Genomic DNA, 12191 nt, shown 5'->3' on the forward strand with positions numbered 1-12191 from the left:
ATTCATCTTAAAATAATTACCACAATCAAACTAAGGAACATATCCATCACCTCACATTGAGAGGTTAAAAGAATCAGCTCATTCACTTTATAGACTTACTGAACTTTTTAATCTTCTCCATTTCACAGTTTAAATAAACTTTAGCCAATTCTTACTAAAAAGGATTAAAGAATTCCTGAGTTCAGGTCTGAATGAAATAAATACACTGCCCACCACCATGATTCAACGGTCCTCAGAGAACGCAGGCACACTTTCTACCCCTCACTGCTCTGAGGGTGATGAACAGCAGAAAAACTGCTGTGCCTGGCAGAAGGTAGCCAAGGTTTACTGCTCCAACTGTAAGCTTGACCCCGTTCCTCCTGACATAAAACATTTGCCTTTGGTTATATCCACTTCCATCAACCCAACAACAGAGAATTCCAACATGGTTTATAAATGGCATGCACCCTTTGGGGGCACTACAAGGCACAATTACTGGAGGCTGTTAAGTCTGCCATCTGGCCTTGCTAAATAATCAATGTGTACGTTTGAAGAGTCTATGCCAAGAAGTACACAGGCCAATGAATATACACACACGCTGTAATCTCCCTGCCCCCACCTCCGCCATGATCTGTGTTCACGGCTGGATCAGCAGTGACCATGCTGATATACTCATATCAGCTTCACACTTGCCACTTTTGTCTCACAAGGGCTTAAAAGTGTGTGTTCTCTTCTAGGTGTTCAGGGAATTAAGGCAGCAGTAGTGATCTTGTTTTTTGAAGTAGTGGCTCCCAAGAGTTTTTAATGTTGGATTTTTTAAATTTAAGAATCTATTTGGTAAAACAGAACCAACCTTGAGGCCAGCCAGAGATCTGGATTCTAATCCTGCCACTTATGGGCTCTCATGTAGCTCCAGTGGTAAAGAACCAGCCCGCCAACGCAGGAGCCACAAGAGACTCGAGTTCAATCCCTGGGTCAGAAAGACCCCCTGGAGGAGGGCATGGCAACCCACTCCAGTATTCTTGCCTGGAGAATCCCATGGACAGAGGAGCGTGGTAGGCTACAATACATAGGGTCACAGAGTCAGACACAGCTGAAGCCACATAACACGGCACACAACACAACACATGCCAATATAAGCGGTATACAGTTTGTCAAGTTAACTTCCCTGGCTTCATTGCTAATCTACACATAAGCAAACTAGAGATCCAGGATCAAAAGTGTAAATTCAAATATTATTCCTCAATCCCAGTCTGCATATAAGACATTCATTAACATTTTCAGCAGATTCTTTCTGCATGATTCTGAGGGATATGGATTAGGTCTGGAGCAGCTCTTTGTAGACTGTTTGATTGTAATTTCTGCAAAATATTGATTTCTACTATTTCTATTCAGGTTTTCAGTCAGTTCTGAAACTGCCTAAATGTTTTGCTTTGATCACCTCTAACAGTAGTTCACAGTGAAAATAAATAGTGACAGACTTTAGAAAAGAAAATAAACAGTGACAGATTTTATTTTGTGGGCTCCAGAATCACTGCAGATGGTGACTGCAGCCATGAAATTAAAAGATGCTTGCTCCTTGGAAGAAAAGCTATGACCAAACTAGAAAGCATATTAAAAAGCAGAGACATTCCTTTGCCAACAAAGGTCCATGAGGTCAAAGCTATAGTTTTGCCAGTAGTCATGTATGGATGTGAGTTGGACAATAAAGAAAGCTGAGCACCGAGATAATACAAACGTATGTTGGAATCTTTGCTGTATGATTTTTCATTGTCAACTGTTAGTTGCCTAACTGTGACTCAGGCAACTTTATATACTGAAAAGATTTGTTCATGAAAGTGACTGAATTTGCAGTAATGCAGACAAATACTATTATACAGCTATTTCTGTGCTGATTTTGCTATGGAATCCATTTTTTTTTCCATTTTGAAATACTTGAAAAATTCAACTCTCAGCCATGTAATTATATTTTGGTTAATATCTGACCTCACAAAGTTTTACACACTTCATGACGACATATAAAAGTTTTACTCTTTCCAGAGTAAAACAAGATAAATCTTTGCATATGTTTTTAAGTTACTAAGACAGGCAACTGGGTAGATGTCTTTAAAATGCAATTTTACTTAGATTTAAAGTCAAGTCATGAATTTAACTTGATGAAGCAAGTGAAAAGTAAATATCTATGAAAGAAAAAGCTGGCTTAAAACTCAACATTCAGAAAACTAAGATCATGGCATCTGGTCCCAACACTTCATGGCAAATAGATTAAGAAACAGCAGAAATAGTGACAGACTGTATTTTCTTGGGCTCCAAAATCATTGCAGATGGTGACTGCAGCCATGGAATTAAAAGTCGCTTGTTCCTTGGGAGAAAAGCTATGACCAACCAAGACAGCATATTAAAAAGCAGAGACATTACTTTGCCAACAAAGGTCCGTCTAGTCAAGGCTTTGGTTTTTCCAATGGTCATGTATGGATGTGAGAGTTGGACCATAAAGAAAGCTGAGCGCCAAAGAATTGGTGCTTTTGAACTGTGGTGTTGGAGAAGACTATAGAGAGTCCCTTGGACTGCAAGGAGTTCAAACCAGTCAATCCTAAAGGAAATCAGTCCTGAATATTCATTGGAAGGACTGATGCTGAAACTGAAGTTCTAATACTTTGGCCACCTGATGCCAAGAACTGACTTATTCGAAAAGACCCTGATGCTGGGAAAGATTGAAGGCAGGAGGAGAAGGGGACGACAGAGGATGAATGTTTGGATGGCATCACTGACTCAATGGATATGAATTTGTGCAAGCTCTGGGAGTTGGTGATGGATAGGGAAGCCAGTGTACTGCAGTCCATCGGGGTCACAGAGAGTCGGACATGCCTGAGCAACTGAAACTGAGATGAGACTGAGAATTGTAGTTAACATAACGCTACCATATCTGTCTTTAAAATCACCTAATGACATTTTTGGACAATCCCGCAGATACCTTCTTGGTCTTTGCTATAATGTTATCTCCTTAGTGAGGCCTGCCTGACTTATCTGCCACCCTATTTAAAATTGAAGCCTGCCTTTCTCCCCTCCACCCAACTTTGTTATCTTACCCTGCCCTATTTTTAGGTCTTCTTATTTTTCCCTATAGTACTCTCTACTTTCTAACATGGTGTCACATTTACTTGTTTAATATATTGTTGTTGTTCAGTCACTAAGTCACATCCAACTTTTGGTGGACTGCAGCATGCCAGGCTCCTCTGTTCTTCACTATATCTTGGAGTTTGCACTGAACAGTGATGGACTGATACTTTCTAATTGTGGTGTTGGAGAAAACTCTTGAGAGTCCTTTGTATTGCAAGGAGACCAAACCAGTCAATCCTAAAGGACATCAACACTGAATATTTACAGAAGGATTGATGCTGAAGCTGAAGCTCCTATACTTTGGCCACCTGATGCTAAAAGCGGACTCACTGGAACAGACACTGATGCTGGAAAAAAAATTGAAGACAGCAGGAGGATGAGACGGCAGCAGCTGAGGTGATTAGACAGCAAGTCCGTGATCCATGAATGGGGCATTTATTATATCTCATGCTAACCGTCTATCCTCTCCACTACAATGTAGGCTTCAGTAAAGCAGGGATCTTTACTCTGTTCACTATTGTATCCCAAGATCTAGCTTAGTCTGGTACATAGTATGCATTCTATAATCCTTGTTGAGTACTGTATGTTAAATGAATCCCTGCTTTATTTTCTACTGCTGGTGAATGAACCTAAGCATCTTCCACTTTCCAAAACAATTGGGGGTATACAACCTGGCACCTGCCTACCCCCACTCCAGACTGGAAATGAGAAAACTCTGCTTCCTCATCTGCCCTACAACTGTCAGCAGAATTCAACTGGATAGGTGCTTATAATTACTTAGGACCCTGGGATTCAAGGTAAAGACATAAAATCCCCAAACATGGTTTATGTCCAAGAACATTCAGAGGACTCATTAGTTTTTAGATGAAAATCTGTGAACAGTTTTCAGATTTCTTAGTGCAACGATTCATAATTTCAACCCAAGGTCAGTATAAGGAACATTGCTTTGGTAATAGCCACACTGCTTCATGGTGTTTTATAGCAAAAGTTCAGAGTTAAAGATTTTTTTTCAGGAGAGACAGATTTTTCAAATGTATAAAGTATAAGGTCAGCAACCATTTAGAGAGTATCTTCTTTATGCCAAGCATTGTTAGATATTTTAAAAAAAAACATTAAGTCATGGTTGCTGGATTTAGGAAGCTTCAAGTAAGAGTGAGGGGACAGACTTGAGTATTTAAACAAATAATCATGACAACATGGACCAATCACATTATGGGAGCCAGGAAAGACCTCACAGAGGAACAGACATGGGAGTTGTAATTCAGAATTTTCCTTCAGTTCCTAGAAGTGATTTTTTCCACCTGCCTCAGCAGTTGTCCCCCTCCTTCATAAGTATAACTTTATATTTGTTACTTTAGCGATAAACTTAAATAGTACTGAATAATACTGAAACTCACTATAAAAAATAGAAAATGCAGATAACTTCGAAGGAAAAAAAATAAACATCTGTAATCTCACCACACTTATCTAGTTAGTCTTTTTATTACCTATTGGCTGACCCCGGATACAATTTTGTTCTAGCTAGACGCCTTCCCTTTTCATTTACTGAGCTTGTGTTTTGTGTCAGAGATTCTAGAGAGTTTGGTAACACAAAACCTGGATCTAGACCTACTTTTCTGATTCAAAAATCCTCATAAAGCCTAAACCCAAAAGACAATGCCCATCTATTAGCATCATTCTCCCCCAGGTCTCAAGAAAGGAAAAGCAGCCCTTGACATCCAGAAGCTGGCCTGGCACTCACAGTTGGGCCGTGGTGCTCTTCTGGCAAACAGAAACAATCTCACAGAACATCAGCTTCAGACAAAGCCACTGTAATCATGGTGAGTCAAGACCCACAGGGCCACTCTGTAATCACACCTGAATGTGAGCACAACCAGAACACTGTCCAACTCACAATACACCGTGTGTCCCTCTTTCCTGGCTAGTAGAAGTGGCTGCTGCTTCTTTATCAATTACAGTCTTAGCCTGACTCTGCTCTGCTTTCCCTTTGGAAAAGATTTATTAAGATCCTCATCCATAGAATACACCTACTTGCTGATAATATCCAATTCAGAGCAAAGCTCCTTCTCTTTAAACTTCAACCAAAATCATAAAATATAGGCCCAAATAATCATAATGATTGTTTTCATAATTTTCCAATCATGCTGTTGCTGTTGTTTCATTGCTCATTCGTGTCTGAGTGTCTGATTCTTTGCAACCCCATGGACTGCAGCACGCTAGGCTTCCCTCTCCTTCACTATCTCCTGGAGCTTGCTCAAACTCATGCCTATTGAGTCAGTGATGCCATCCAACCATCTCATCCTCTGTTGTCCCCTTCTCCTCCTGCCTTCAGTATTTCCCAGCATCAGGGTCTTTTCCGATGAGTCAGCTCTTCACATCAGGCGGCCAAAGTATTGAAGCTTCAGCTTCAACATCAGTCCTTCCAATGAACATTCAGGACTGATTTCCTTTAGGATGGACTGGTTGGATCTCCTTGCAGTCCAAGGGACTCTCAAGAGTCTTCTCCAACATCACAGTTTGAAAGTATCAATTCTTCAGTGCTCAGCTTTCTTTATGGTCCAACTCTCACATCCATACATGACTACTGGGGAAAAAACCATAGCTTTGACTATTCAGACTTTTGTCGGTAAAGTAATATCTCTGCTTTTTAATATGCTGTCTAGTTTTTCATAGTTTTTTCCCTAAGGAGCAAGCATCTTTTAATTTCATAGCTGCAGTCACTGTCCGCAGTGATTTTGGAGACCAAGAAAATAAAGTCTGTCAGTGCTTCCATTTTCCCCCCAACTATTTGCCATGAAGTGATGAGACTGGATGCCATGATCTTAGTTTTCTGAATGCTGAGTTTTAAGACAGCTTTTTCACTCTCCTCTTTCACCTTCATGAAGAGGCTCTTTAATTCCTCTTTGCTATCTGCCATTTGGGTGGTGTCATCTGCATATCTGCCTTCTCCTATTCTGGAATGAGTACTAAATCAAATTGTTCAACTCTAGGTGTGCTCCTGATGGTCTCTCTACAAGGCAGTGAAAGTCTTACAAGGCAGTAAAAGTCTATAAATACGTCTGGAAGAGAGAGAGAGACAGACAGAGAAATAGAGACAGAGACAAAGAGAGAATCCATCTTTCCCTTGAACCTGCTTTCCACTTCAGTGGCCTTTCTCTCCTTTCCTTTAATACTAGATTTTTTCAAAGCCTCAACTTTATTTTTATTTATTTATTTCAGGCAAGTCTTTATCAGGGCCCCTGCTGCAGCATTAGGGAGCAAGAACAATCAATAGTCTCCCTTGTCAAAGCCGCAAATTTAAAAATGTTTCACATTTACTTCTCAACTCACAACAGTTTGTCTTCCCTTGACTGTCAGACTACAAACCTTAGGCAAGAGCTTTCCAAGCAACCAGGCTGCCTCGTGTGGTCTGGCCACTCTCGAAACCATCCTCACATTAAATTGCCAATGACCTGTTGATTGAAAATTTCTAAAGCTTCTTTCTTGTTCTCCTCGCCATTCTTTTGGAAGCCTCTGTCCCTTTTGAATGTCTCTCCCATGTTGAAATGTTTTCCCTAGTACCTCCACTTCTGAAGCTTGTTCCTTCTCCAGAATTCTTTCTTTCTCCTGCCCCTGCAATCCCTAACATTCCACACTAGCCTCTTCCTCCCTTCTCTGGGGAACTCTTGGGATGAGTACATTATCTCCTCAGCATCCATATGCTGGTGGCTCTCCAGCTGCCTCTCTACTCAGCAGGCTGCTGGAGAGCCCTGTCGGAAGGAAAGCAGCTTCTCAGAGCTAATACGTTGAAGTCCAATTTCATATTACTTCAACTATTCATTCATTCAGTAACATTTATTGGGTGCACACTATCTAATGGACAGTGTGGAAGGCTTTAGAGATTCAGTAGGCTTCCTTTGTGGCTCAGCTGGAAAAGAATCCACCTGCAATGCAGGAGACATGGTTCCTGGGAAGATCCCCTGGAGAAGGGAAAGGCTACCCACTCTAGTATTCTGTCCTGGAGAATTCCATGGACTGTACAGTCCATGGGGTCGCAAAGAGTCGGACACGACTGAGCACTTTCACTTTCACTTTTTAGAGATTCAGTAATAAAGAGCCCAGTTCCTACCCTCAACGAGCTTATAGCTAACAACAGACAAGGCATGTGTGTTAATGTTCTTATTACAGTATTAAATATCACTTATCAAATGAATGAATGCATGCTTAAGTAAGAGACTTCTTTGAAAGGCAATGTAACGTGAGGGCTAATATTGGCCAAACTGCCTGGACTCTAATGTCAGCTCGATCAGTTTCTAACTGTGAGATCTTAACCAAGTTATTCTCACTGTACCTTTGTTTCCTCATCGTTCAAGTGCAGATAATAACAGTTTCTTCTTTACAGGGTTGCAGTAATAAACAAGTCCATGTTTGTGGTGTGCCTGGTGTACATTATGGCACACAGTAATGCTGGCAGGTTTTCCATTTGTATTATTCCTGGGCTTTGAGAGTTATGTCACCATGCATAAGAGTTGCCAAGACCAGCTCGAGGAGGAGCATAAAAGGAATTTAAGATTTTTTTTTCCAGGAGAAGGTAATACCTAAGCAGGACCTGAAACCCTGAGCTAGACAAAGATAAGAAGATGGAAAAGGGTCGTTCAGACAAAGAAAACAAAGAGTATAGAGTGTCAATAACATGAGTGATTGAGAGACAGGCATTCCAGGAATTTTAAAGAGAAATGATATTATACATGTTTCAATGCCATTCTCTCATCCAGGATACAGCATGCTTGGGGCTGGTGCCCGGGGATGATCCAGAGAGATGATATGGGGTGGGAGGTGGGAGGGGGGTTCATGTTTGGGAACTCATGTACACCAGTGGTGGATTCATGTCAATGTATGGCAAAACCAATACAGTATTGTAAAGTAAAATAAAGTAAAAATAAAAATTAAAAAAAATAAATAAAATACTGACAAATTTTAAATAAAAAAAAATAAAGAGAAATGAAAGGATAACAACAAATTAAGCAGAGGAGGAAAACTGAGGCCAGGTTGTCAGAATTTTTCTTATACAGCAGCAGGGATTTTCCTCTGATGATAAATTATTGCCTCCAATTGAGATATTGAAAGGTTTGAAGTAGAGTAATGATAGAATCCTATTTCCATATTAGCAGCTCTGTACAGAGAACAGAAAAAGTGGGAGCAGCGAAAGTAGGGAGGAGGCTAGTACACAATTCCCCAAGGAGGGGGTAGGCCCTGATCTAATGGGAAGCAGGAGAGAGGGGGAGTCTTTTAACACACTGTCAGTATGTTTTCTGAGTCTCTCACTTTATAAAATAACATGCTTGTGAAAGTGAAAGTGTCAGTCGCTCAGTCGTGTGCAACTCTTTGAGACTTCATGGGCTACAGCCCACCAGGCTCCTCTGTCCATGGAATTCTCCAGGCAAGAATTCCAGACAAGATGGCCTGCCATGCCCTTCTCCAGAGGATCTTCCCAGCCCAGGGATTGAACCTGAGTCTTCCACATTGCAGGCAGATTCTTTACTGCCTGAGTCACCAGGTGCAAACTATTATATATAGGATGGCTAAACAATACAGTCCTTCTGTACAGCACAGGAAAATATATTCAATATCCTGGGACAAACCATAGTGGAAAAGAATATAAGAAAAACCATATATATATGTGTAACTGAATCACTTTGCTCTATAGAAGAAATTAACACAACATAGTAAATCAGTGGTAAATCAACTCTACTTCAATAAAAAATAGTTAATATGCTTATCCAGTAATCATCTTGTAATAATATCTATACTCAAGCTCCACAATGCAAAATTTGCTTTGTTTAAATTCCTTAATTTAATTGAAATTAAAAAAACTACCAAGTATGTTGGGATTGAAAGATACTGTCCTGTGGTATAGACAGACTGTCATTTTACCCTCTTTAACACTTGGCTATTTCCCACCAATGAATAGGAAATTATTACATGTTAAATTTATGTTATTTTATTTGAGGATATAATTAATGTTTTAATCAGAAGTAGATAGGGCCAAAATAAATATATGCTTTATAGCACCAATTATTTCCCTTATTATTCCTGACAGCAGGAAGCCATCATTCTTGTTAGTATTCTTTCCACCTTATCTTGGATGGATTGATATGATTTCAGTTGATTAGGTGCTGTTGAAAAGCTCAATGTTTTCCTCTGGTCCTGGGCTGAAAGGCATTTTTTAATAATATACCCATCTACCATCATGTAAATTATGGTAAGGCATAACACTACTATGTAAGGCACTTTCTTCCTCACTGGTTGAGAATTTTTTCCCATTGATTTTTCTTTTTTTTCTTTTCATTTCAAATGAATCCAATCCCAACAATTTATGTACAACAGAAGATAAAAAAAATCCAAGGCTTAAAATAAATCAGTTTTTAGGCATTGATAAATGTTAATAAAATTAGACATATCTTCTCCTGACTCTATGCAATTTTCTGGGCAGAAAACTGCATAGTCAGGAGAAGATACATAGAATATATATGGTGTTCTATATTTTTAGTAAAGTGAACACTTTTATAGTCTGAAAAAAGATTTACAGTGTGATAGATTTCTTCAGCCTACTACAAAGGCTATCACACTTTTCCATTCTCAAAAGTCACAGAATACAAATCTGTTCAAACAAACTAAGAACACTGATAATATATCTGCAGCTAGAATTAGAGTGGGGTTTTCTAATTTGAGTTATTATATAAACAATCAGAAGTTTTACAGTAATAGTTATCAAGTATCACATTACTTAGATAAAGCTATATTGGTGATATATATATTGCTACAAATAATAAATAGCACTATTTTAAGCCTTTCAAAAACCCACATAATTTTCCTCATTTCTCTCTTAAACCCATTAGAGTCTCTTCAGCAGAGAGATAATTAGTAGAAATTTCCTTCAAATTCACTATTGCAATGAAGTTAACAAGATTCCCCAAATATCACTCTGTAAACAAAAATTGACAATATGTCTATGATGATGGTGAAACTGGGATGATATATACAAAGACTGGCTTCAAATATATTAATTGTCAGGATGCTTAAATCAAGGAACATATGTATGGCCGAGGAAAAACTTGTATTCAACCTATCAACATTTTTGGAAAGGCTCATATGCTAAGCACTGTGCCAGTTTCTAGGGCAGCAAAGAGCACTAAGGCATGGTTCCTATACTTGAGAAGCTCAGTCTCTCAAGGATGATATCCATCACTTTTCAGAAGGAAATTCTATGTTAAGTAGTAAATACAACAATGAAGACACAAGCAAAGTTGGGTAGAAGCTCAAGAGGTAGTGGGAATAAACTTGTGTGGGGGCCTAGAACTTGGTATTTACCTTTCCATTGCATGCACATGCATACATTTACATATGTGCATCTATAAAAAGTCTTTGGTATAAGACTTTTGTGAGAGTCTGGATGTGTATGAGGCAGTCATAAAGCTTAATGTGACTACTGAACATATACCTAATGTACCTAAAATGATGCTGCATCTGAAATTAATAGTGCACATGGTTGAAACAAGTATATGGATGCTATACAATGCTCATATAGAACATAACCAAATATTAAAAGCAATAAACATTTTTGACAAAGTTACTAAGAAATTTAAGTAGTAAATTAAGCAGGTATGTTTCTGTAAAATTCTAAAATTACTAAGATTCATATTTCCAAGACAACTAAATATAATTCATTACGAAAAAAAAAACTATGAGAAGAAGATAAATTTCCTGTTGATTTATTGTGCTCACAGTTAGTATCTTCAGAAGTCTACAGATCTTTATTAGTAAGTAGCAACAAGATAATTATTAGATATATTAAGGGGTCAATAACTCCATTTTCAGAACATATGATCAAGTAATAGTCATGAAATGCTTACTCAGTACCATGAATAATTTTGACACAACCAACATGAAGTAGTCATAGATGATTCTTACCTCCTTGTTCACACAACTGCTGGGCTAAAGCATCTTTGAAGATAATCTGGCCCCTGTGTGTTGCTGTAGCCCTGGAAATGAATAGGAAACGGTTAACACAATCTTGTAATAAGTTTGGTGATAACAATGTATTTTTAAACTTTTTAAAACCTTATTTTAAAATGTTACATGGACATGATCTTTTTTAAAATAAGTGCATCTAAACAGAGATGAAAATGAATAATAGAGTCAAGGCTTAAACCAAAGCACCTGCGTTGAGAATTATCTTCTGGTTGGTTTTACTTTGTAAAGATACTCTAACATTTGTGGGTTTATTCTGAAAATTGCAGGTGTGAGCAAATCTTGGGTAGGGAAAAAAGCACAGAAAGGATGTTTATTAAAATCATTCTTCAGGAGACCTTGATATTAAATGTTTTGTTGTATAATAATGATATTAGCGCTGGAGGAAGATGCCCGTAATGTACTTTTTTCTGATATCAATGGTTTCCATAACACAGAGATTTGAGACCAAGAAATACATTTTTAAGGTTTTGTTTTGTTTTTAAAGAGGCCTATTCTGAGCTTTCATAATATAAAGTCTGTCATAATAAAATACACCTTTTCCCCCACTGGGTCTAATTTACCATTTGAAGAAGATGTGCATCTTTTACCTCCTCTAATCAGAGCTGTGCACATGGATTCATGAAAAAAATAACATCCTTGTAACAGATTTGTTATTCAATAGCTATAATAGGAACTGTCTTATTAGAAGAATAATTATTTATGCTTTATATTTGAAGTGTTTTTTCTTAAACAAGATTTTTTCTTTTGGTACACAATGTATTATCTAAACAAATTTAAAACAGGAAATTATGAAAGTTGATTTCAGAAAATAATCTATACAAAATCTTTTTAATAACTAAAATGTATTAACACCAAATCTCAACTTTAGTTCTAGCCAAAACCAGGCTAGGACAAAAACAATTTGATCCAGCCCTCATTTACTGAAGATGGATTACATTCAAGGCACTGGACTAGGTCACAAAAGGCAGTGTTTGGCCTCTGCGTCTCCCCTCCATATGTGCATCCCTCAGTGGACATCTTGCCCTTTGTCCAGCCCATTAGGACTCATGGTTCCCAACATCCCCATTCTGGTCTCCAGG

The 12191-nt window shown here is 38.4% G+C and overlaps 1 protein-coding gene across 2 annotated transcripts in view; it reads right to left on the reverse strand.

Annotated features, from left to right (window-relative positions):
* Window positions 1-12191, reverse strand: part of RELN (reelin) — a 536845-nt gene that overhangs the window by 307160 nt on the left and 217494 nt on the right. For both annotated transcript variants that reach the window (XM_068972809.1, XM_068972810.1), the window contains exon 4: window positions 11050-11120. In XM_068972809.1, coding sequence (XP_068828910.1) covers window positions 11050-11120 — 71 coding nt within the window. The remainder of the gene's footprint in view (window positions 1-11049; window positions 11121-12191) is intronic.

This window comes from Capricornis sumatraensis, chromosome 5, assembly GCF_032405125.1.
Source record: "Capricornis sumatraensis isolate serow.1 chromosome 5, serow.2, whole genome shotgun sequence".
NCBI lineage: Eukaryota > Metazoa > Chordata > Mammalia > Artiodactyla > Bovidae > Capricornis > Capricornis sumatraensis.